Here is a 26,302-nt window from a genome sequence, read left to right as displayed (position 1 = left end):
TGTTGGATGAAGCAGCCTGGACCAACAATACATGACCGCGTTCATGAGACTGGTTCTACCGACGTGCTTTTTCACATAGGTGGCTGGCGGGTGTGTGTTTCCCCAACTTTAGTTGAATCGAGTTTGACTACAGGCCAGTCCTTGTTGAAGGTTAAATCAACACACTTTACGAAAAATCATTGTGGTTTTGATGCATAGGTAAGAACGGTTCTTGTTAGAAGCCCGTAGCAGCCACGTAAAATTTGCACCAACAAAGTAGAGGACGTCTAACTTGTTTTTGTAGGGCTTGCTGTGATGTGATATGGTCAAGACATGATGTGATATAAATTGTTGTATGAGATGATCATGTTTTGTAACAGAGTTATCGGCAACTGGCAGGAACCATATGGTTGTCACTTTATTGTATGCAATGCAATCGCCATGTAATTGATTTACTTTATCACTAAGCGGTAGCGATAGTTGTAGAAGCAATAGTTGGCGAGACGACAACGATGCTATGATGGAGATCAAGGTGTCACGCCGGTGACGATGGAGATCATGACGATGCTTCGGTGATGGAGATCATGAGCACAAGATGATGATGGCCATATCATGTCACATATTTTGATTACATGTGATGTTTATCTTTTATGCATCTTATTTTGCTTAGTACCACGGCAGCATTATAAGATGATCCCTTACTAAATTTCAAGGTAAAAGTGTTCTCCCTAAGTATGCACCGTTGCTATAGTTCGTCGTGCCGAGACACCACGTGATGATCGGGTGTGATAAGCTCTACGTTCACATACAACGGGTGCAAGCCAGTTTTGCACACACATAATACTCGGGTTAAACTTGACGAGCCTAGCATATGCAGATATGCCCTCGGAACACTAAGACCGAAAGGTCGAACATGAATCATATAGTAGATATGATCAACATAGTGATGTTCACCATTGGAAACTACTCCATCTCACGTGATGATCGGACATGGTTTAGTTGATTTGGATCACGTGATCATTTAGATGACTAGAGGGATGTCTATCTAAGTGGGAGTTCTTAAGTAATATGATTAATTGAACTTTAATTTATCATGAACTTAGTCCTGATAGTTCTTTTGCATGTCTATGTTGTTGTAGATCAATGGCCCGTGCTATCGTTCCTTTGAATTTTAATGCGTTCCTAGAGAAAGCTAAGTTTAAAGATGATGGTAGCAATTACACAGACTGGGTCCATAACTTGAGGATTATCCTCATTGATGCACAGAAGAATTACGTCCTGGAAGCACCGCTAGGTGTACCACCCGCGCCAGCAACTATAGACATTGTGAATGCCTGGCAGATGCGTGTTGATAACTACTCGATAGTTCAGTCTGCCATGCTTTATGGCTTAGAATCAGGACTTCAAAGACGTTTTGAACGTCATGGAGAATATGAGATGGTTCAAGAGTTGAAGTTAATATTTCAATCAAATGCCCGAGTTGAGAGATATGAAGGCCATGTTCGGACCCCGCTCCATGGAGTCGGGGAGTTAGGTTTTGGCAGCTCCGCCTAATTAAGCTAAAGGATGGTCCGCTCCGGGAGCGGAGTTAACGAAGCAGAGAGAAACCGAACACAGCCGAAGTCTCCAACAAGTTCTATAGCTGCAAAATGGAGGAGAATAGTTCTGTCAGTGAACACATACTCAGAATGTCTGGGTATCATAATCACTTGACTCAACTAGGAGTTAATCTTCCTGATGATAGTGTCATTGACAGAGTTCTTCAATCACTGCCACCAAGCTATAAAGGCTTCGTGATGAACTATAATATGCAAGGGATGACGAAAACGATTCCCGAGCTCTTCGCAATGCTAAAGGTTGCGGAGGTAGAAATCAAGAAGGAGCATCAAGTGTTGATGGTCAACAAGACCACTAATTTCAAGAAAAAAAGGCAAAGGGAAGAAGGGGAACTTCAAGAAGAATGGCAAGAAAGTTGTTGTTTAGGAGAAGAAACCCAAGTATGGACCTAAGCCTGAAACTGAGTGCTTCTACTGCAAAGGGACTAGTCACTGGAAGCGGAACTGCCGCAAGTATTTGGCGGATAAGAAGGATTGGCAAAGTGAAAGGTATATTTGATATACATGTTATTGATGTGTACCTTACTAATGCTCGTAGTAGCACCTGGGTATTTGATACTGGTTCTGTTGCTCATATTTGCAACTCGAAATAGGGGCTACAGATTAAACGAAGATTGGCTAAGGACGAGGTGATGATGCACGTCGAAAATGGTTCCAAGGTCAATGTGATCACCGTCGGCACACTACCTCTACATCTACCTTCGGGATTAGTTTTAGACCAGAATAATTGTTATTTGGTGCCAGCGTTGAGCACGAACATTATATCTGGATCTTATTTGATGCGAGACGGTTATTCATTTAAATCAGAGAATAATGGTTGTTCTATTTATATGGGTAATATCTTTTATGGTCATGCACCCTTGCTGAGTGGTCTATTTTTGTTAAATCTCGATCGTGATGATACACATGTTCATAATATTGAAGCCAAAAGATGCAAAGTTGATAATGATAGTGCAACTTATTTATGGCACTGCCGTTTAGGTCATATTGGTGTAAAGCACATGAAGAAACTCCATGTTGATGGACTTTTGGAATCACTTGATTATGAATCACTTGGTGCTTGCGAACCATGCCTCATGGGCAAGATGACTAAAACTCCGTTCTCCGAAACAATGGAACGAGCTACTAACTTATTGGAAATAATACATACCGATGTATGCGGGCCAATGAGTGTTGAGGCTCGTGGCGGGTATCGTTATTTTCTTACCTTCATAGATGATTTGAGCAGATATGGTTATATCTACTTAATGAAGCATAAGTCTGAAACATTTGAAAAGTTCAAAGAATTTCAGAGTGAAGTGGAAAATCATCGTAACAATAAAATAAAGTTTCTATGATCTGATCGTGGAGGAGAATAATTGAGTTATGAGTTTGGTCTTCATTTGAAACAATGTGGAATAGTTTCGCAACTCACGCCACTTGGAACACCACAGCGTAATGGTGTGTCCGAACATCATAACCATACTTTATTGGATATGGTGCGATCTATGATATCTCTTACTGATTTACCGCTATCGTTTTGGGGTTATGCTTTATAGATGGCTGCATTCACTTTAAATAGGGCACCATCGAAATCCATTGAGATGACGCCTTATGAATTATGGTTTGGCAAGAAACCAAAGCTGTCATTTCTTAAAGTTTGGGGCTGCGATGCTTATGTGAAAAAGCTTCAACCTGATAAGCTTGAACCCAAATCGAAGAAGTGCATCTTCATAGGATACCCAAAGGAAACTGTTGGGTACACCTTCTATCACAGATCCGAAGGCAAAATATTTGTTGCTAAAAATGGATCCTTTCTAGAGAAGGAGTTTCTCTCAAAATAAGTGAGTGGGAGGAAAGTAGAGCTTGATGAGGTAATTGTATCTTCTCCCGAATTGGAAAGTAGTTCATCACAGAAATCAGTTCCAGTGATTCCTACACTAGTTAGTGAGGAAGCTAATGATGATGATCATGAAACTTCAGATCAAGTTACTACCAAACCTTGTAGGTCTTCCAAAGTGCGATCCACACCTGAGTGGTACGGTAATCATGGTCTGGAAGTCATGTACTAGACCATGATGAACCTACGAACTATGAGGAAGTGATGATGAGCCCAGATTCTGCAAAATGGCTTGAGGCCATGAAATCTGAGATGAGATCCATGTAAGAGAACAAAGCGTGGACTTTGGTGGATTTGCCCGATGATCGGCAAGCCATAGAAAACAAATGGATCTTCAAGAAGAAGACAAACACTGGCGGTAATGTTACTGTCTACAAAGCTCGACTTGTTGCGAAAAGTTTTCGACAAGTTCAAGGAGTTGACTACGATGAGACTTTCTCACCCGTAGCGATGCTTAAGTCTGTTCGAATCATGTTAGCAATTGCCGCATTTTATGATTATGAAATTTGGCAGATGGATGTCAAAACTGCATTCCTGAATGGATTTCTGGAAGAAGAGTTGTATATGATGCAACCAGAAGGTTTTGTCAATCCAAAGTGTGCTAACAAAGTGTGCAAGCTCCAGCGATCCATTTATGGACTGGTGCAAGCCTCTCAGAGTTGGAATAAACGTTTTGATAGTGTGATCAAAGCATATGATTTTATACAGACTTTTGGAGAAGCCTGTATTTACAAGAAAGTGAGTGGGAGTTGTATAGCATTTCTAATATTATATGTGGATGACATATTGTTGATTGGAAATGATATAGAATTTCTAGATAGCATAAAGGGATACTTGAATAAGAGTTTTTCTATGAAATACCTCGGTGAAGTTGCTTACATATTGGGCATCAAGATCTATAGAGATATATCAAGACGCTTAATTGGACTTTCACAAAGCACATACCTTGATAAAGTTTTGAAGAAGTTCAAAATGGATCAGTCAAAGAAAGGGTTCTTGCCTGTGTTACAAGGTGTGAAGTTGAGTTAGACTCAATGCCCGACCACTGCAGAAGATAGAGAGAAAATGAAAGTCATTACCTATGCTTCAGCCATAGGTTCTATCATGTATGCAATGATGTGTACCAGACCTGGTGTGTGCCTTGTTATAAGTATAGCAGGGAGGTACCAAAGTAATCCCAGAGTGGAGCACTGGACAACGGTCAAGAACATCCTGAAATACCTGAAAAGGACTAAGGATATGTTTCTTGTTTATGGAGGTGACAAAGAGCTCGTCGTTAATGGTTACGTCGATGCAAGCTTTGACACTGATCTGGATAACTCTAAGTCACAATCCGGATACGTATTTTTATTGAATGGTGGAGCTGTCAGTTGGTGCAGTTCCAAGCAAAGCGTTGTGGCGGGATCTACGTGTGAAGAGGAGTACATAGCTGCTTCGTAAGCAGCAAATGAAGGAGTCTAGATGAAGGAGTTCATATCTGACCTAGGTGTCATACCTAGTGCATCGGGTCCAATGAAAATCTTTTGTGACAATACTGGTGCAATTGCCTTGGTGAAGGAATCCAGATTTCACAAAAGAAGCAAGCACATCAAGAGACACTTCAATTCCATCCGTCATCAAGTGTCGGAGGGAGACATGGAGATTTGCAAGATACATATGGATCTGAATGTTGCACACCCGTTGACTAAGCCTCTTCCACGAGCGAAACATGATCAACACCAAGACTCCATGGGTGTTAGAATCATTACTTTGTAATCTAGATTATTGACTCTAGTGCAAGTGGGAGACTTAAGGAAATATGCCCTAGAGGCAATAATAAGGTTATTATTTATTTCCTTATATCATGATAAATGTTTATTATTCATGCTAGAATTGTATTAATCAGAAACTTAGTACATGTGTGAATACATAGACAAAACAAAGTGTCCCTAGTATGCCTCTACTAGACTAGCTCGTTAATCAAAGATGGTTATGTTTCCCAACCATAGACATGTGTTGTCATTTGATGAACGGTATCACATCATTAGGAGAGTGATGTGATGGACAAGACCCATCTGTTAGCTTAGCAGTATGATCATTACAGTTTCATTGCTACTGCTTTCTTCATGACTTATACATGTTCCTCAGACTATGAGATTATGTAACTCCCGAATACCAGAGGAACACCTTGTGTGTTATCAAGCGTCACAACATAACTGGGTGATTATAAAGATGCTCTACAGGTGTCTCCGAAGGTGTTTGTTGGGTTGGCACAGATCGACATTAGGATTTATCACTCCATGTATCGGAGAGGTATCTCTGGGCCCTCTTGGCAATGCTCATCACTATAAGCCTTGCAAGCAATGTGACGAATGAGTTAGTTGCGGGATGAAGTATTATGAAACGAGTAAAGAGACTTGTCGGTAACGAGATTGAACTAGGTATGATGATACCGACGATCGAATCTCAGGGAAAGTAACATACCGATGACAAAGGGAACAACGTATGTTGTTATACAGTTTGACCAATAAAGATCTTCGTAGAATATGTAGGAGCCAATATGAGTATCCAGGTTATGATATTGGTTATTGATCGGAGATGTGTCTCGATCATGTCTACATAGTTCTCGAACCCGTAGGGTCCGCACGCTTAATGTTCGATGGTGATTTGTATTATGAGTTATGTGTTTTGATGACCGAAGTTTGTTAGGAGTCCCGGATGAGATCACGTACATGACGAGGAGTCTCGAAATGGTCGACACATAAAGATTGATATATTGGAAGGCTATACTCAGACATCGGAATGGTTCCGGAGAAGTTCGGGTATTTTCCGGAGTACCGGGAGGTTACCGGAACCCCCCGGAGAGTTGTTGGGCCTTAGTGGGCCTTAGTGAGAAGAGGAGGCAGCGGCCCAGAGGTGGCTCCCCCCCCCCAAGCCCAGTCTGAATTGGACAAGGGGTTGGGGGCGCCCCCCCCCCTCTCCCTTCCTTTTCCCCTCTCCTTTAGGTGGAATCCTACTAGGACTTGGAGTCCTAGTAGGACTCCCCTCTCCTGGCGCGCCCTGCAAGAGCCGTCTGGCATCCCCCTCCCTCCTTTATATACGGGGGCATGGGTGCACCCTAGGACACACCAAGTTTTGCCTTAGCCGTGTGCGGTGCCCCCCTCCACAGTTACACACCTCAATCATATCGTCGTAGTGCTTAGGCGAAGCCCTGCGCCGGTAACATCATCATCACCGTCACCACGCTGTCGTGCTGACGGAACTCACCCTCGTCCTCAACTAGATCAAGAGCATGAGGGATGTAATCAAGCTGAACGTGTGCTGAACGTGGAGGTGTCGTACGTTCGGTACTTGGATCGGTTGGATCGCGAAGACATTCGACTACATCAACCGCGTTACTAAACACTTCCGCTTTCGGTCTACAAGGGTATGTGGACACACTCTCCCGTCCCTTTGCTATGCATCTCCTAGATAGATTTTGCGTGATTGTAGGAAATTTTTTGAAATACTACGATCCCCAACATTTATGTCAATATTAAACTTTGGTTTTGAATCTGACGAATCTGAACATTCATGCCACAATAAAGAGAATTACATGGATAAATACGATAGGTAGCATTCAACATCAAAAATGCTATTTTTATCATTTGCCTACTCAAGGACGAGCGGGAATTAAGCTTGGGGATGCTTGATACGCCTCCAATGTATCTATAATTTTTTATTGTTCCATGCTATTATATTATCTGTTTTGGATGTTTAATATGCATTTATATGCTATTTTATATTGTTTTTGGGACTAACCTATTAACCAAGGGCCCAGTGCCAGTTTCTGTTTTTTTTGCCTATTTTAGAGTTTCGCAGAAAAGGAATACCAGACGGAGTCCAAACGGAATGAAACTTTCGTGATGATATTTCTTGGACCAGAAGCAAACCAGGAGACTTGAAGATGAAGTCAGAGACTCAATGAGGCGGCCATGAGGGTGGTGGGCGTGCCTAGGGGGTAGGACGCGCCCCCTACCTCATGGGCCCCTCATGGGTCTCCTGACCTAGTTCCTTCGCCGATATATTCTCCTATACCCCAAAAACACCAGGGGGAGCCATGAAAACACTTTCCCACCGCCGCAACCTTCTGTACCCGTGAGATCCCATCTAGGGGCCTTTTTTGGCGTCCTGCCGGAGGGGGATTCGATCATGGAGGGCTTCTACATCAACACCATTACCCTTCCGATGAAGCGTGAGTAGTTTACCACAAACCTACGGGTCCATAGCTAGTAGCTAGATGGCTTCTTCTCTCTCTTTGATTCTCAATACCATGTTCTCCTTGGTGTTCTTGGAGATCTATTCGATGTAATACTCTTTTGTGGTGTGTTTGCCGAGATCCGATGAATTGTGCATTTATGATCAGATTATCTATGAATATTATTTGAGTCTTCTCTGAATTCTTATATGCATGATTTGATATCTTTGCAAGTCTCTTCGAATTATCGGTTTAGTTTGGCCTACTAGATTGGTTTTTCTTGCAATGGGAGAAGTGCTTAGCTTTGGGTTCAATCCTTCGGTGTCCTTTCCCAGTGAAAGCAGGGGTAGCAAGGCACGTATTGTATTGTTGCCATCGAGGATAAAAAGATGGGGTTTTCATCATATGGCGTGAGTTAATTCCTCTACATCATGTCATCTTACTTAATGCATTACTCTGTTCTTTATGAACTTAATACTCTAGATGCATGCTGGATAGTGCTTGATGTGTGGAGTAATAGTAGTAGATGCAGAATCGTTTCGGTCTACTTGACATGGACGTAATGCCTATATTCATGATCATTGCCTTAGATATCGTCATAATTATGCGCTCTTCTATCAATTGATCGGCAGTAATTTGTTCACCCACCGTAATATTTACTATCTTGAGAGAAGCCACTAGTGAAACCTATGGCCCCGGGGTCTATTTTACGTCATATTAGTTTCCCGTCAACTTGCCAATTTCTGTCGCCGTTCGTTTAATTTGCAATCTTTACTTTCCAATCTATAAACCAAAAATACCAAAAATATTTATTTTACCATTTATCTATCTCTATCAGATCTCACTTTTGCAAGTAACTGTGAAGGGATTGACAACCCCTTTATCGCGTTGGATGCAAGTTTGTTGATTGTTTGTGCAGGTATTCGGTGACTTGTGCGTAGTCTCCTACTGGATTGATACCTTGGTTCTCAAACTGAGGGAAATACTTACTCTACTTTGCTGCATCACCCTTTCCTCTTCAAGGAAAAAACCAATGCAAGCTCAAGAGGTAGCACTTTCTCGACATCAATGTTCTCCTGGGAGGTCGGCTCGCTGTCAACACCCTCATGATCAAAGAGCGAGAGTAGATCGGTCGTGTCGATATTGTAGTCCAAAATTGTCTCGTCAAGGAAACAATCTTCTAGTGTGTGGTTACAATGGGTTACAATGGAGGTTGATGGAGCTCCTACTGGTACGCAGGTCCCGCGTTCCATAGTCCGAATAGGGAGAGGCGACCTAGGCAGGATGGCAAGGTCGCTGAGATCGGAAAGTTATCCCGACCCTCGGGATTGATCGGTGGAAAGCATAATCGCAGATCGCCGTGAGCGTTGGTGGTGAAGATGATGATGTCGATGTCGATGGTGCATATGGGGTAGGCCGGTGGGTTGATGTCGACCCGACCTACCCCATCAGTTATGAATTTAAAGGAGCCAAAGGTTAGGCTCTCTCCCAGCAGAAGGTCGCGGAAGCAAAAGAATATCTGTTCCAAGATTGGCCTCCAGCCGACGCTGCCCGTGCCTAGCGCCAACTGACGGTGTAAAATCCCGTCAGATCTCTCGGTAGGGTCCGAGCACAGCTGGAAGTCTTGGATCGAAGATCGTGCACATGGTTTATCCAGGTTCGGGCCTCCATAGAGTAATACCCTACATCATGCTTGTTTTCGTTAGTCGTGGTGGATGGATACCTCATGCGAGGGGTTACATTGGGGTATGAGATTGCTACCAAGAGTTTGCCTATTTGATGATAGATGACCTAGGAGGGGCCCCTGACCTCCCTTTATATAGGCAAAGAGGTCTAGGGTTTACATAGCAGTAGATGCGATCTGGGGGTCGTCATCCTTTGCCTTGGAGGGCATAAAGATCTCTAGCGCTCCCCTAGGGCTTCCTTCATACTGTGGGCCAAGTGCCCCCCCTGGCGAGCACCGAGGCCAGGCTCCCCTAGGAGAGTCACCCTCGGTGCAGGACCCCGTCAGACGTCCTCGCACGGGCGGTTCAAAATAAGATACTTGGCGCATAAGGATTTCTAGGCTGGACGACTGTTGTGTAGTGCATGAGGATTTCCAGACTGGATGCATGCTATGGACAGCCTGCTGGTTGAGTGGCGTACCTCTCACGCACCCACAAAGTGCCAGGCGAAAGGACTTCAATGCAATGTCACGTGGGAGCTCTCGCAACATAGGAATGACTTCGTCTTTAATGGCGCATCAACCTCCAGCTCATGTCCTCGAGAAAGTGCTCGAGAAAGGTAGGTTGTGGGCCATGGCATGACTGCTACGTAATTTCATTTGCATCGTTCTTTAGGTGGACGGTTGGTGAGTAATAGCTCCTTCGACGGTGGATGTGTGACCACCGCATTTGTAGCGTGATGATGTAGCATGGACGGGCTCTTTACCCACTTCCCCTTTAATAGACGATACGCACGTGTGTGTGTGCGCGCGTATTCTAGAAGAAAAAGATTATGTCGTGGCACACTTATCTAAAAAGAACTGATCATCGGCATCCGCACGCGCATGGGATGCGTTCGTAAACGACGACAAGATGATTTCGGCAGTATGCCCTTGCACGCTGTGCGCCAGCTGTGTGTCCACCTTTCCTTGTTGCCCTCGCCTTCTCTCGTTTTCAAGCGTTCACGGCTACCATGACACGTAGATCTTAGCGCGCGGAAAACCATAGACATATAGAAGGCCCACCGCCCCCTAGAGGAACAGCAATTTGCGATACTCCCCTCGTGGCCGCCGAGCCGAAGACTTGCGCGCATATTTCACAGAAAGCCAGGGTCCGGCGTGCAAAAGGCGCAGGCAGCATGTAAAAACTGCCCGCAGGGCCGATTCCCAGCCCAGGATTCTGGGGGCAGGGGCAGAGAGAGGAAGGGAAGCGCCGTGCCCAACAACTGCAAGAGGGTCAGCGAGAGGGGGCCAGCCATTCCTCTCTTCTCTACCACCTACTCCCCTCTCTCTCCTCCCCTTCTCTCTAGGATCGCCAGCCAGCCAGCCAGCGCCAGCCAATCGCGCACCCACAGCGCGCGCGCCTCCCAACTGAGCCCCGAGAAAGAAGAAGAAGAAGAAGCAGAGGAACAGAGACAGAGAAAGAGCAATCACTCGTCAGAAAGTGAAGAACAAGTGTTCTTGGCCTCCGCTCCTCTCCGCCCGCCATGTCCATTGGTAACCCGTCTTCTTCCTCCTCCGCCGCCCTCCTCCAAACTGCTTTCCTCCCTGCGGCGGCACTCTGCTTTTCCGGTCCCCTTCCATTTCGTCGCTGCATCTCTGCCTCCATTTCCCTGTTAATCTCCTTGATGGCTAGGGTTCTGGTTCTGTTTCTGCCCTGTTCGTTTGTTCCTGATTCTTGGAATACATTTTTTAGAAAAAACATTCTTGGAATATATTCAGCTATTCCATCCCCGGCCCTCCATGGCCCTCGATCGCCGCTGCACAGATTCGAAATAAAAATCGTAGTACTAATTAACTCTGATTTGCTGGTTCCTGTTGTGTCCCCCTTCGATTTCCACACGTTTCTTGCCGCGTCGCCAACGCCGAGGCCGTACCGTGATTAATTAATGGTTCCATGTGACAGATGAAGGCTATGGCCCTACCTGGGACAGCGACGACGAGTACGACAACTTCATACGCAAGATGAACCCGCCAAGGTGAGGTGCATCCACATTCACATGCTGCTGTCTCTGCTTCTGCTTCTGCTTCTGCACCCCCAAAAAGATTACCCTCCAGTTTTTACCATCAGGTCTTGTTTCTTAATCCCGGTCTGTATGTCTCGTTAACTGCAGTATCATCATCGACAACGATTCGTTGGCGGACGCGACGATTGTCAAGGTATGTTTAATTTCCTACTAGTTCATGGTTTTCTGTGACAGAGATTGCAGTCAGGTGTGCTGGTTTGATTTATTTCTTTCTTTATTGGTGGTTGCAATTGTAGGTTGGCAGTGCAAACGAGTATGGGATTCTGCTGGAAGTGATCCAAGTCCTCATGGATCTCAATCTTGTGATAAGCAAGGCATACATAACCTCAGATGGGGGGTGGTTCATGGATGGTAAGGTGTTACACCAAATAAAATCTAATAAATGGTACCCTCGATTTCCTTGCCCCTTTTTGCTGATTTGGTAAAAACTCGTGCTGTTTCAGTTTTCAATGTGACTGATAAGGAAGGGCTGAAATTGAAAGACAAGGCTGCTATTGCGGAGATTGAGGGCTACATCCGGAAGGTATGTAATCCTGAGAGCAATCTTGCCATTTTCAGTTCACCAGTCATGTATGATTATCCAACATTCCAGCTCACTGACAATTGAAACATTCTTTGAATGTGTAGTCCTTGGGCGCAGATTCAAGATACATGCCTGCTAAACGGAGATCGGTGGGTGTCGCCGCTTCAACCGACCACAATGTCATTGAGCTGACAGGGAGCGATCGTCCAGGCCTGCTCTCTGAAGTCAGCGCGGTGCTTGCGAGCCTCAAATGCAATGTGGTCAGTGCTGAAATTTGGACCCATAACACCAGAGTTGCAGCCGTGATGCGAGTCACTGATGAGGACACCATGCTAGCCGTCACCGATACCGTGAGGCTTGAAATGATCAAGGAGCGACTATCCTACCTTCTCCGAGGAAACAATCTCTCGCGAGGAGCTGCCATGGCAGAAGCATCGGGGACTTCTGCCACACATACCGACAGAAGGCTGCACCAGATGATGCTTAGTGACGGGGACTGTGAAGAGTTTCATGGGCATGTCCCAGCTCAACCTCAGAGGCCTAAGGTCACTGTTCGGAATTGGAAAGACAAGGACTACTCGGTGGTGACCATCAGGTGCAAGGACAGGCCGAAGCTTCTGTTCGATACTGTTTGCACCTTGACAGACCTGCGCTATGTTGTCTACCATGCAAACATTGACGCCAACAATAATCAGGCGTACCAGGTGAATACACACAACCCGATATATCCGGACCGGGCAGTCGCTGCTACCATGTAGGCTCATAAGATTTCATACAAGAAAATGTGTGACCTTGATACACTCTTCTGCAGGAATTCTATGTAAGACATGTGAATGGATCTCCAATGAACACTGAAGCTGAAAGATTGAGAGTCATCCAGTGCCTTGAAAGTGCAATTGAGCGCAGGGTATCTGAGGTAACGATCCATGAACTTATCAAAGGTAACTTTACCAGAATTATTTTCTTACGAAGCCCAAATTTTGGCTTTCCAGGGTGTGAAACTTGAGCTGTGTTCAAATGACAAGGTCGGCCTCCTATCTGAGGTCACGCGCATCTTCCGGGAGAACAGCCTGACTGTCACAAGAGCAGAGGTGAGCACCAAGGGCAGGACAGCCGTCAACACATTCTACGTCCGCAGTTCTGCGGGGGAGGTAGTTGACCAGAAGACCATTGATTCCATCAGGGAAGCCATAGGACATAACATTCAGGTGAAAGGCCACCCTGAGGCACCAGCACCTCAGAAGAAAGAGTCCCCGACATGGTTCCTCTTCGCAAACTTATTCCGGCCAAGGTCTCTCTCTAGTCTTGGCTTGTTTGTGCGTTAATGCTCTCATCGGAGAACTTCTCTGGCAAGCATTAACTGCTGAAGCGGTCTGTGAGAATTGGAGCCTACATTTGGCTCCAGTAGTGCAGAGTTAGTTTACATACATTATATTGTGTTGCTTATAGACCATCATCACCTCTAAATATGCATTGTACATAGAGTGTAAATACAAGTGTAGGAAGCATTACCAATAAGGAATCCGGAACCGTTACCGCCTCGGAGAACATGTCATCTTTTCCAAAAAAAGAATCAGGTGAAGAAAAGGCCATGGAATTTCGCCATGTTCCATCTTCCATGATGATGATGATGATGATGCCGAAAACGAAAGGCCAAGTCGGCCTGCTTGGTTGCTGGAATTATTGTGGCTATCCTATCCAGCCACCGGAATCTGCACGACAGCAACGGGCATCCGGTTCTGTGGAGGGCGAGCAGATGCAGGTCAGTAGCCAAAAAGCATCATCCCCTATCATCATCAATCTTCTTCTTCGCCGAAGCTTTGCTGATAAGGACATGTTGCATTAGCCTTTGTCTGTATCCTAACAAAACCGAGTAATAACTAATAAGCACCGTGAAAAAGCAAAATTCAGCTCCTGTGTTGTGTCTGATGACCTGCTGCCCTGTCATCTCACACTAGCTCCGATATGCGATCTCCGATCGATCGATGTCGCGGTGCACCGCGACGCCTGCTGATGGGTGGAGAGAAAGCCAGAAGCGAAGACCAAGCCAGGCCAGAACCATGAAACAGGCATAGTAGTGGTAGCACGCAATGAGAGTCAGTTTGGGGTGTATATTTACCTTTTGGGTCCTCATGTGTAGTGCTGCTTTTGGGCCGTCTTGCGATGGCTGATTGGCGCCACCTGTGTGCTCCATGATTGGTGACGTCTGACCTAAAAAGGCATATGGGAAAAGGAAAGGCATGGAAGCAAGACTGATACATAAATAATGCACGCTGTGGTGAGGTCGGAAGAGCTCAAGGCATTGCTGAGTAGTGAAAGCAGCTTTGTGGCTCGCATGATTTGCAGAGGAGTTTGGTGTGCGCACGCACGCACAGGCTTAGTGGCCACTTGAAGCAGTGAGATGGTGACAACTTGAAGCTGCTCCAGCCAGATGCAGGAGACGAAGGAGATGTAATTTGCATCTGATGAGCATGCTACAAGGTTTAGAGAGAAGAAAACCATGCCAAAAAGGGCACCCGTCACTCAAAGTGGCATTGAACAGTAGTGTATCGCCAATGATTAAATTGCAGTGTAGGATGTCTTCCCATTAATTTGGGAAAAGCAACAAGATGAACAGGACTGGTTCACATAAGTCTGAAGAGTAACACTGCATACAAGAAATCAGGACAAAAAAAGCAAACAAAATCGCTCCTGCGTTACATCAGATTACTACTATTGCACGAGTACAGCACTCCGGAGCAACTCATTCTCAAGTGCAAGAAACATAACGCGTCCATCCACATCAGCGTTTGCGACATGATTACTCTTTCCGGCGTGTCTTCGACATGGAAGTGGCAAAGGCAGTTAAAGCGGGGCATGCCAGGGTCACCAGGTGCATGCCTAATTTTCTATCTCCAATACCCAGCGCAAACTGGACTGTGATAGCAACATGATCAGCATATCATCACCTCCTCCTTTTTTTGCCTTTTCCCATCTGCCCGCATTTAAAAGCGCTTTCTTGTTCTTGAAGAAAAGCCATTGCTTTGCCATACTTTTCAGACCTCTCTTGCTCGTGTCTCGCCCTCTCCTTCTGTTTCACAGCAGCCATGAAATAACTATCTTTGCGAAGCTCGGACATCGCACCTCTCTTCTCGCTCTTCACTTGTTTCGCCAGCTTCTTCAGGCGTGCCCTTTCTCGGTCAGGATCGTAATCAAGACCCTTTACGTAACTGCACCAAAGAGAAGAAGGATGTGTGAAATGCACAATTAGACCTTTCCAACAACAGAACAGGACAGGCCAAAACAGAGCACAACAACGACAAGAAACTGGCAACAAGGAATGACAAGTATACATACTTCTCCTCAAATTTGGGATTCAGCTGCTTGATTGGTTCAGGCTTCTGCTTCCGCATTTGGAGTGGCTCTCTTGAAGCATGGTGTTCGTCACTTCTCTTCTTAATCAAGTCGATGACATCTTGGAAAATTTCTTGTAACAGGGCAGGCAACTCGGATTTTTCCATAATTTGTTGCAGCAGAGAAGAAACTGGCATGAAAATTTCTGGAAAAGAGCAGAGCCCTTCATGTATAATTACAAAGCCCCTCAAACATTCAGCCACAGACAGAAGTACACCAGCCCTGTCAGAAAATGTATGTTTATAAGATAAATATATAACATGTAAAACGACAACTTCCAGTGTCCAATCGTGAGTCCACTAAGACCAGGTGCTCACTTGAAATTATCTGATGCGAAGAATGGGGAATCAGGATCCATGCTCATTAGGTCGAGGATATTCATACGATTCACCTCATGCACTTGCTCACTGATATGAAGCCATGGTTTCAATGTCTTGAGCTCCATAAACTGGTCATTGATCTATACCAAAGAAGATTCAACTTAATATGAAGCAGCAAGCTGAAATGTATGCTCAACAACTGGATTCATACTTACCTGATTGCTCACTTCTCCTTTAAGTGATGTTACCAAAAGAGTTTGCAGAAAACTGATAGCTTCAGGGCAGAACTTTTTCGATTCTTTAGTAGCCTACAGATTGAAATTTGCAGACATGATGAATATTTCCTGCTGTAAAAGTGGGGGGGAAGGAATTCCATGTGTACTTGGGATGAAGGAACAGAATAAATTCAGCTAATTGGCTTTTGCCATTCAAATTATTCATGCTAATTAGGTCTCTGGAGCATACAATATGTACTCATCGGGGAGAAAGATAAACTAATACACAAGATAATATAAGGCTGGAGAGCATACCGCAAGCACCATGGAGCACAAGAAAGAACCAACAGCTGCATCTCGGCCAGACTGTATAGGGCATCGCATCAGATATTCGCACATAAGCAGAAGCATTGGAGTTGCGACAGCATGCCGGAAGTCGGAGCAGGGGAATATAAGAGACCATAACCTCAGTAGAAGTAATGTCTTCAAACTAGGCAAGCTGCTTTTTCCTGTAAGTTTAAAGAGACAACATAATAAGGATGGCAGATTAATGACAACAAAACCAATTTCCAGTTTAAAAAAGAATGGCCTCAGAAACCTGGAACTTTGATGTCTTCACATAGACGAGCACGTGTACGAGTAAGTCGTTCCCTAGCACATATTGCAGCAAAATATGGTGTCTCTCCACTCATCTCAACTAAGGGTTTAACAAGGGTCTCAATTACTTTAAACTTCACTGGACTTTGAGTAGCTAAAACTGCAAAATACTGCAGGAGAACACCATAGAAAACCTGCAAAATATTTGAGTATACATTGATGGCTGCAATGGGAATGATAATGAATAATTAAGTAAATATATTTGGTAATAACCAGATGAATTTAGTTTACCACATACTTGCATTTTCTTTCTGTTTTCAGGTGTGAGCCTTATTGAATTGCAAGTACGTATCCGGCTTATAATCTCAGCTATTTCAGTTTCTGAGCGACCATCGACCAAGGAGCATAGATCTTGTAAGTTGTTTGGTGCTTCTATCACAAAAGGTAGGTCTTCATCCTTGCCAGGTGGTTTTTGCTTCGCATTAGATACTCTCTTCAAATTTTGTGCATTTGTTTTCAAAACTTTTTCCCCAATAACTTGTTCTTTATCTTTGACATCATCCTTTTCATCTTCTTCTACAGCAACCTCATCGTCGTCGCTTTGCTCCCAGTCCCTTGCCGGCATATTACGGAAGTCATTATCACTAGAATCCTCTTCATCGCCAGCATCTTCTTCTTCATCCTCATCCTCATCTTCACCGCTGTCATCACTTCCTTCATCGCCAGATGCTACACCTTCACCTATCTTTCTACCCTCATTCTCATAAATTGCATCAACCCAACCTTTTTTCCTTTTTGCTGGCTCGTCAAAAGAGAAGGAATCACCAAGATCATCGCCAGATATAGGTTTTGAGTTATCCGCCCTCATATGATGATCACCATCCTCGCTATCATCATCTTCTTCATCAGAGGACTCAGCAGTTCCAAGCATCCGCTTGTGACGTTCCTTCTACAATGTCATTAAGCATCAGCAAGCGATTTAATATCAGTACTTCCATCAGCAAAAACACCACTGATGTATTAGAATTATAAGCTAAACCTAAAATCACACTAGAGTTCACAAAAACAACTGTAGGATGGACAGAAAAGGCAAATTTTAAATATGCAAGCAGCAGTTGCATCCAATGCAACTAGATCGGACGAACCTCCAACTTCTCAAGACGTTCTTTTTCTTCCTGAGCTAGTTCTTCTGGGGTTTTTGTCCTGTCTGACGGGCGAGCACGTTGATCCATCACCATTTCTTTCACCAGTTTGTCGTATGCATCTGGCTTTTCCTGGAATGCAACAAACAATATGCAACTTCAGTACCAGGAACTGACAAAGATAACATATTTACAGGCCCATGCACAACAATCAAAATTTGCGAAATTAGAAGTGGACATGCTGCTGTACACACTTCATCCCAAGGTACCAAATGAGAGGAGCTACTCCACCAAGGACGTGCATATCTTTAGAATAGACACATAAACTGGTCCACAAAATTTAAAGCAAAACAACTAATGGGCTACCATGTGCAGTCTACTATTTTCTCTTTTCAAGCTTCATGTGTGTGCAGTGTTCGGTGTGTGCACCAACTTCTAACAACATAACAGAGGTTCCACCCATGCTACCAGCTTAATTGTCAACTGAAAGCTATGTAATATAATGAATAATCTTGGGCTTGTTGATGATCTAAATAGGAAGACAAGCATTAAATGCTACCTTATTGAAAATCTCCTTTCCGGTCAGACCAGATGAACCTTTATGGATTGTACTTGAATTGTTTTTATGTGTGTTCACTCTAGCTGACTCGGTCAGGGATAGAAGTGCTGGCGTCTGGGCCAGCAATGCAAAATCACTATCTAACTTGTCAACAAGATGTTCATCCTCTTCCTTTTCCTTGGCTTTTTGGGCCTGCAACAAGACAAAATTATGTTAACGTAGCCACTTCATGCTACAAATATGGAAATAGAAGAATGCATAATAACAAGTCATGTACACAACCCCAGCAGACCTGCATACCAATCTAATGAGGTCATGTATAAAGCAACATGGAACTATAATGGAAATAGGAGGTGGCTGGATTGGAATGAGTCCAATACTATTGTCTTAGGAAGTTAAGGAGTCTAATATGTCCGAGTTCAAGCTGTGCATCCAGTATATAAGAATGATATCCTCTGTTTATCTAATCCCTCACATCCACATATATCTTCACCGCACTGATAAACACTTGGGGGCTGTTTGGATCATTGCCCCAAGGCGCCCTGCCAAAATATTGGTAGTTGACCAGCTCTAGGTATCCATTTGGTTGCAAGCCAAATAATTGGCACGCCCATACCTCCACAACATCTCTAGTTCAATTCCCAACCAATATTTTGGCAAGGCATGGGCGGCCGATTCCTGCGCCAATATTTTCGCAAGCCAACGATTGGCAAGGCTGGCGCTGGCTCAAACCAAACAGACCCTTGGTCATTTTTGTCATGGAAGGCACTAAGGCAGACATACAAAGCTATATCAAGGCTTCTTTTGATTACCTTTGAAAACAATTTGGAAAAAAAGCAAAGACCAAGAGTTGAAAACAGTGAAATAAGCATCATGTATCGAACCAAAATAATAATTTGTAGGGAAAATTCAAAACAGTTTATTTAAGTTTCAGAATGATAAGAAATGTTCTAGGTGATAGCCCAAGACAGAAATAAAGAGGCAGCAACAGAAGGAATAACGTTTTTTATACACATGGGATACTCTACCTTGTAAAATTTACTCTTCAAAATGATCTCTGACATAACTTCCTTTTTGCTCTTGTGACCCTGCAAACAGGAGCAAATAGATTAAGCACACAGCATATCAATTACAGATGAGATCTAAATGTAGTTCGTAATTCCTAGGAAACATTACATGTGTTTCTCCAGGTAGGTCAGTTTCTGAAGGGAGATCACTACTTTGGAGAGATAGGCGCTTCTTTGAGAGCGTGTTACCTGAAAATACAAAAGGTTAAGCACATTAAGCAAAATAGAAACATTAACATCAGTTCCTGTAGATGGGGATTCTAATCCTTATAAAGTTGTAATATGTTAACATAAATAATTTCTCCAATAACACCATCGTACATTCCCAAAGCTGAGTCTAGCAAACTAAGTGCCAAAATTGAAACTAGGTCATGTGTGATATAGGGGAAAATCAGTGGTTACCAAAGGTGGAGACCACAAGGGATTTTAGATACTGAACAATAACAAACATTGATAGCTAAATCAAATATCTACGGTACAAAGTTATGTTATGCTATCTTATCAGTTTTACTAGGGACAACCCCATCCCAGATTATTTTGAGTCGGACGTGTAAAATTCCAACCCATGCTTTGGATTCCAATTGTTATTCGCCAACGTCAAGAAATTCTTGCCAAGCCAGAGACCTAAATTCAAGACAATTCCAACACCTGTATGAGCCCGTAACACTTGCATCCCTCAGAATAAATAGAATGAGCAAATTTCAGAATCTCTCAGAGCAAACCTAAAGCTACGCGTCAGACTACAGTAATCTACAGAATCTCTCAGAAGAACAAGCAGAACTCCAAAAGGTTTGTTTTGCAGGCCATCGACAAAAAAATAATTTATTTTGGATTGACAACATATATCTTTTAGTCTTTAAAATGCTCTAATCCCAGTTTATGTGTCCAGCCTTTGGCCCCAGGAATCTACACGACAAGCAGAACTTCAAAAGATTTGTTTTAGTCTTTTAAATGCTCTGTTTCAGATAATAAACTAAAAGCTAACTTAAAATACCACAGTAGTTTGTAAAATACAAATGTGAGATACATACGTACATAACACAGGAGACTCAGAAGTACCCCACGAAGCCAAAAAAATATGGGCTTAAAACACACCTTCTTCATCACTGTCGTCACCAATAGGCACCTCTTCATTGAAATCATCATTTCCCAAAAGCGTGTGAGAATCCTCGTCATCCTCCTCATCGGACAGATTGAATTTGCTTGCTCGTTTCAACTTCGCCTAGAAACCATGAGAAAGGGAGGAAACTTAACAAACTCTTGGACACACACCGCCGCCGTTACCAAAATGAGAAAGAGCACTTCGACCGCAGACTTGCAATGCGTGGCACATACTGATAGACAGAAATGAAGGGGACAAAACATGCATACATTTGTTCCTATAACACAACAAGAACACTGGTTTCCCTATTTGCATCTCTAATCCATGCAGTTTATGTGTCCAACCTTGGACCCAGGAATCTCATTGTTGACTAGAGAATGCTGCGCTAACAGAGTGACTCTGGATATAACGAGGTAAGCGGCACATACCATGTGCTCTCGCTGCTGACGGAGGATGGCCTTGTCGTACTCGGGCAGAGTCTCGTCCCTCTCGCCGATGCGCCGGTCATGGAAGACCGACGACTTGGCGCTCTGCTCGAACTCCTTGAGCAGGGTGTTCTCCCTCTGCAGCAACCAAGCCATGCCGCGGCATCAGGCCAAAGAATCGAGCTTCGCCCGAAAATTGCTCGGTCTATTAGCAGTTCAGCACTTACCTTGTGGATAGCGTCGGAGCGGGAGCGGGAGGTGCGCCTCTCCTCGCCCTTGCGCTTCTTGCCGAGCACGTCGAACTTGCGGCGCGACCAGATGGCCTCGAAGGGGTTGCTCCGCTCCGCCGCCGCGGCCCCGGCCCCGCGCGCCTTCATGGCCACGGCCGCCGGGCCGTTCCTCCCCTTGATGTTGCCCTTGCCTTTCTTCTTGTTATTATGCTTCTTGTCCGCCGCGGCCGCACCGGCTGCCGTCGGCTTCGTCTTCGCCATGGCCGAGACGGAGCGCCACGTCGCGGGGCGGCGGCGAGGTGGCTGCGGGACGAGACGGGCGGCGGCGGCGGCGTGGTGGTGGCGGCTCCGCGCGAGGAGAGGTGCGTTATGTGCAACACCCCTGCTATGGGCCGTCGCCGTATGTTTCGTAACCTAGGCCTGGGCTACAAGATGGGCCTCTTATTGCATCCCTTGAGGCCGGGTCCCACATGACAGTCGCAGGGCGCACAGAGGGAGCAGAGGCCGAAAGAAGAGCACCGAACGAGCACGAAACAGGAGGTTTGGGCGCCGGAGAAGAGGAGCAAGAGGGAGGTGCGGAGGAGGATGCAGCCGTCGCCGGCGGCGGGCTGGTCGGTGACGGCGCTGGAGGGAGAGACGAGAGAGGGGACGTGGGGATCGGTCTCCTTTTTTTAGGGTAAAGTCCAAGTTTATTCATGAAAGTCCACATGGAGTGGGATACATCTGAGGTCACGGGGCACATCAAACGTGGCGTCACGGGCCTTTAAAAAACGAAAACTTGACTGAACGATGTGCTTCTACATTGACAGCACGACTCTTAAACACAAAAATGCAAATAAAAGAAGATGATCTAAGATTTATCTCACGACTTCGTGGCTTCTTCATCCCAATTGTGTGCTCTCTGAGGTTATGCACGGACTAGGCTCGCGGGACTAGGCGCTAGGGTTTCCCCTTCTCCCCTTCCGTCGCCGCCGGCCGCCGACCTCGCACCCTGCCTCCGCCCCCCTTCCGCCCTTCCACTTCCTTCGTCCAGATCCACCTCGCGCCGCCTCCCCGGGAGGTGGCCGGGCGGAGCTCGAGCTCCTCTCCCGCGGGTCCCTTCCTTCCCCGTCTCCCCCCACCGCTGCCGGCAGGCGCCCCAGGCGCTGGCCCGGGTGGTGCCGGCGGTGGCGGGCCTTCTCGTCCCCGCGCGCGCGTGCTCCCTTCCCGGGGCAGGGAGGCGGCGACGGTGCAGCCCGACTTGGCTGCGGTCCAGCAGCCCTGTGGCGGCGGCCGGCGGCAGGCGTGGTGACGGCGCCGCTGTTGGAGAACGTAGCAGAAATTCAAAATTTTCCTACGTGTCACCAAGATCTATCTATGGAGAAACCAGCAACGAGGGGAAGGAGAGTGCATCTACATACCCTTGTAGATCGCTAAGCGGAAGCGTTCAAGAGAACGGGGTTGAAGGAGTCGTACTCGTCGTGATCCAAATCACCGGAGATCCTAGTGCCGAACGGACGGCACCTCCGCGTTCAACACACGTACAGCCCAGTGACGTCTCCCATGCCTTGATCCAGCAAGGAGAGAGGGAGAGGTTGAGGAAGACTCCATCCAGTAGCAGCACAACGGCATGGTGGTGGTGGAGGAGCGTGGCAATCCTGCAGGGCTTCGCCAAGCACCGCGGGAGAGGAGAAGGGAGAGAGGTAGGGCTGCGCCAGGGAGAGGTCAAAACTCATGTGTTGGCAGCCCTCAAGACCTCAACTATATATAGGGAGAGCGAGGGGGTGTGCCCCCTCTAGGGTTTCCACCCCAAGGGGTGCGGCAGCCCCAATCCCATCTAAGGGTGGCGGCCAAGGGGGGAGAGGGGAAACTTGCCCCCCAAGTTAGGTGGAAGCACCCCTTCCTCAAAACCTAGGCGCCTTGGGCCCTTGTGGGGGGGCGCACCAGCCCACCTGGGGCTGGTCCCCTCCCACACTTGGCCCAGGCAGCCCTCTGGGGCCGGTGGCCCCACTTGGTGGACCCCCGGGACCCTCCCGGTGGTCCCGGTACGTTACCGATAAAACCCGAAACTTTTCCGGTGACCAAAACAGGACTTCCCATATATAAATCTTTACCTCCGGACCATTCCGGAACTCCTCGTGACGTCCGGGATCTCATCCGGGACTCCGAACAACATTCGGTAACCACATACAAACTTCCTTTATAACCCTAGCGTCATCGAACCTTAAGTGTGTAGACCCTACAGGTTCGGGAACCATGCAGACATGACCGAGACGTTCTCCGGTCAATAACCAATAGCGGGATCTGGATACCCATGTTGGCTCCCACATGTTCCACGATGATCTCATCGAATGAACCACGATGTCAATGACTCAATCAATCCCGTATACAATTCCCTTTGTCTAGCGGTATAGTACTTGCCCGAGATTCGATCGTCGGTATACCGATACCTTGTTCAATCTCGTTACCGGCAAGTCTCTTTACTCGTTCTGTAACACATCATCCCGTGATCAACCCCTTGGTCACATTGTGCACATTATGATGATGTCCTACCGAGTGGGCCCAGAGATACCTCTCTGTTTACACGGAGTGACAAATCCCAGTCTCGATTCGTGCCAACCCAACAGACACTTTCGGAGATACCTGTAGTGCACCTTTATAGCCACCCAGTTACGTTGTGACGTTTGGTACACCCAAAGCATTCCTACGGTATCCGGGAGTTGCACAATCTCATGGTCTAAGGAAAAGATACTTGACATTAGAAAAGCTTTAGCATACGAACTACGATCTTTGTGCTAAGCTTAGGATTGGGTCTTGTCTATCACATCATTCTTCTAATGATGTGATCCCGTTATCAACGACATCCAATGTCCATGGTCAGGAAACCGTAACCATCTATTGATCGACGAGCTAGTCAACTAGAGGCTTACTAGGGACATGGTGTTGTCTATGTACCCACACATGTATCTGAGTTTCCTATCAATACAATTATAGCATGGATAATAAATGATTATCATGAACAAAGAAATATAATAATAACTAATTTATTATTGCCTCTAGGGCATATTTCCAACAGTCTCCCACTTCCACTAGAGTCAATAATCTAGTTCACATCGCCATGTCATTAACACTGACAGGTCACATCGTCATGTGACCAACATCCAAAGAGTTTACTAGTGTCACTAAACTAGTTCACATCACCATGTGTTTAAGACTCAATGAGTTCTGGGGTTTGATCATGTTTTGCTTGTGAGAGAGGTTTTAGTCAACGGGTCTGCAATATTCAGATCCGTATGTACTTCACAATTCTCTATGTCATATTGTAAATGCTGCTTCCACGCTCCACTTGGAGCTATTCCAAATGGTTGCTCCACTATACGTATCCGGTTTGCTACTCAGAGTCATTCGGATAGGTGTTAAAGCTTGCATCGACGTAACCCTTTACGCCGAAATCTTTATCACCTTCATAATCGAGAAACATGTCCTTATTTACTCCAAGGACAATTTTGACCGCTGTCCAATGATCCATTCCTGGATCATTCTTTGTACCCCTTGACTGACTCATGGCAAGGCACACTTCCGGTGCGGTACACAGCATAGCATACTATAGAGCCTACGTCTGAAGCATAGGGGACGACCTTCGTTCTTTCTCTCTTTTCTGCCGTGGTCGAGCTTTAAGTCTTAACTTCATACCTTACATCTCAGGCAAGAACTCCTTCTTTGACTGATCCATCTTGAACACCTTCAAGATCATGTCAAGGTACGTGCACATTTGAAAGTACCATTAAGCGTTTTTGATCCATCCTCATAGATCTTGATGCTCAATGTTCAAGTAGCTTAATCCAGTTTTTCCCTTGAAAAACACTTTTCAAATAACCCTATATGCTTTCTAGAAATTCTACATCATTTCTGATCAACAATATGTTTACAACATATACTTATCAGAAATTCTATAGTGCTCCCATTCATTTCTTTGGAAATACAAGTTTCTCATAAACTTTGTATAAACCTAAAATCTTTGATCATCTTATCAAAGTGCACATTCCAACTCCGAGATGCTTACTCCAGTCCATGGAAGGATCGCTGGAGCTAGCATACCTTTTAGCATCCTTAGGATCGACAAAACCTTTCTGATTGTATCACATACAACCTTTCCTTACAAAACTGGTAAGGAAACTCGTTTTGACATCCATCTGCCAGATTTCATAAATGCAGCTAATGCTAACATGATTCCGACGGACTTAAGCATCGCTACGGATGAGAAAATCTCATCGTAGTCAACTCCTTGAACTTGTGAAAAACTCTTCGCCACAAGTCGAGCTTCATAGGCGGTGACATTACCGTCCACGTCCGTCTTCTTCTTAAAGATCCATTTATCTCAATGGCTTGCCGATCATCGGGCAAGACCACTGAAGTCCATGCTTTGTTATGATACATGGATCCTATCTCGGATTTCATGGCTTCTAACCATTTGTCGGAATATGGGCCCACCATCGCTTCTCCATAGCTCGTAGGGTCATTGTTGTCTAGCAACATGACCTTCAAGACAGGATTACTGTACCACTCTGAAGTAGTACGCATCCTTGTCACCCTACGAGGTACGGTAGTGACCTGATCCAAAACTTCATGATCACTATCATAAGCTTCTACTTCAATTGGTGTAGGCGCCACAGGAACAACTTCCTGTGCCCTGCTACACACTTGCTGAAGTGACAGTTCAATAACCTCATCAAGTCTCCACCATCCTCCCACTCAATTCTCGAGACAAACCTTTCCTCGAGAAAGGACCCGATTCAAGAAACAATCCCTATTGCTTTCAGATCTGAATTAGGAGGTATACCCAACTGTTTTGGGTGTCCTATGAAGATGCATTTTATCCGCTTTGGGTTCGAGCTTATCAACCTGAAACTTTTTCACATAAGCGTCGCAGCCCCAAACTTTTAAGAAACGACAACTTAGGTTTCTCCAAACGGTGTCGTCTCAATGGAATTACATGGTACCCTATTAAAGTGAGTGCGGTTGTCTCTAATGCCTAACCCATGAATGACAGTGGTAATTCGATAAGAGACATCATGGTACGCACCATATCCAATAGGGTGCAACTATGATGTTCGGACACACCATCACACTATGGTGTTCCAGGCGGTATTAATTGTGAAACAGTTTCCACAATGTCTTAATTGCGTGCCAAAGCTCGTAACTCAGATACTCATCTCTATGATCATATCATAGACATTTTATCCTCTTGTCACAATGATCTTCAACTTCACTCTGAAATTACTTGAACTATTCAATAATTCAGACTTGTGTTTCATCAAGTAAATATACTCA

General features: G+C 45.3%; 2 protein-coding genes across 3 annotated transcripts; one reads left to right on the top strand and one right to left on the bottom strand.

Moving 5' to 3' along the window:
* The first annotated feature begins 10,564 nt into the window (after nucleotides 1-10,564).
* LOC123112555 (ACT domain-containing protein ACR4) lies at nucleotides 10,565-13,483 on the top strand. Of its 2 annotated transcripts, none has more exons than XM_044533581.1 (8): nucleotides 10,565-10,889; nucleotides 11,299-11,371; nucleotides 11,507-11,552; nucleotides 11,656-11,770; nucleotides 11,863-11,942; nucleotides 12,047-12,646; nucleotides 12,754-12,858; nucleotides 12,935-13,483. In XM_044533581.1, exons 1-8 carry the CDS (start codon nucleotides 10,880-10,882, stop codon nucleotides 13,265-13,267), a joined length of 1,362 nt encoding a protein of 453 aa, XP_044389516.1. In that variant the 5' UTR covers nucleotides 10,565-10,879; the 3' UTR covers nucleotides 13,268-13,483. The 2 variants fall into 2 exon arrangements, with proteins under 2 accessions (XP_044389516.1, XP_044389517.1); XM_044533582.1 differs by having other exon boundaries at nucleotides 11,299-11,376.
* Nucleotides 13,484-14,489: 1,006 nt separating this feature from the next.
* LOC123112554 (nucleolar protein 14) lies at nucleotides 14,490-21,413 on the bottom strand. The gene is made up of 14 exons (XM_044533580.1): nucleotides 20,990-21,413; nucleotides 20,766-20,900; nucleotides 20,331-20,457; nucleotides 19,345-19,424; nucleotides 19,197-19,256; nucleotides 18,169-18,360; nucleotides 17,613-17,741; nucleotides 16,766-17,416; nucleotides 16,469-16,661; nucleotides 16,186-16,379; nucleotides 15,871-15,963; nucleotides 15,653-15,795; nucleotides 15,279-15,557; nucleotides 14,490-15,151 (listed from the first exon to the last, which is right to left on the bottom strand). Exons 1-14 carry the CDS (start codon nucleotides 21,251-21,253, stop codon nucleotides 14,887-14,889), a joined length of 2,805 nt encoding a protein of 934 aa, XP_044389515.1. The 5' UTR covers nucleotides 21,254-21,413; the 3' UTR covers nucleotides 14,490-14,886.
* Between the last annotated feature and the right edge of the window lie 4,889 nt (nucleotides 21,414-26,302).

The sequence above is a fragment of the Triticum aestivum genome, chromosome 5B (assembly GCF_018294505.1).
Source record: "Triticum aestivum cultivar Chinese Spring chromosome 5B, IWGSC CS RefSeq v2.1, whole genome shotgun sequence".
NCBI classification, from domain to species: Eukaryota; Viridiplantae; Streptophyta; class Magnoliopsida; order Poales; family Poaceae; genus Triticum; species Triticum aestivum.
The sequence above is the reverse complement of the archived record's forward strand: the minus strand, read 5'-3'. Positions and strand labels throughout refer to the sequence as shown.

Coding starts and splice junctions, on each gene's coding strand:
- LOC123112555 (XM_044533581.1), top strand. Junction 11,771..11,862: donor TGGGGGGTGGTTCATGGATG/GTAAGGTGTTAC, acceptor GTGCTGTTTCAG/TTTTCAATGTGACTGATAAG. Junction 11,943..12,046: donor TTGAGGGCTACATCCGGAAG/GTATGTAATCCT, acceptor TTGAATGTGTAG/TCCTTGGGCGCAGATTCAAG.
- LOC123112554 (XM_044533580.1), bottom strand. CDS start 21,253: ATGGCGAAGACGAAGCCGACGGCAGCCGGTGCGGCCGCGGCGGACAAG. Junction 20,901..20,989: donor GCTCCGACGCTATCCACAAG/GTAAGTGCTGAA, acceptor TGGTTGCTGCAG/AGGGAGAACACCCTGCTCAA. Junction 18,361..19,196: donor TGAAGAGTAAATTTTACAAG/GTAGAGTATCCC, acceptor GTCTTGTTGCAG/GCCCAAAAAGCCAAGGAAAA.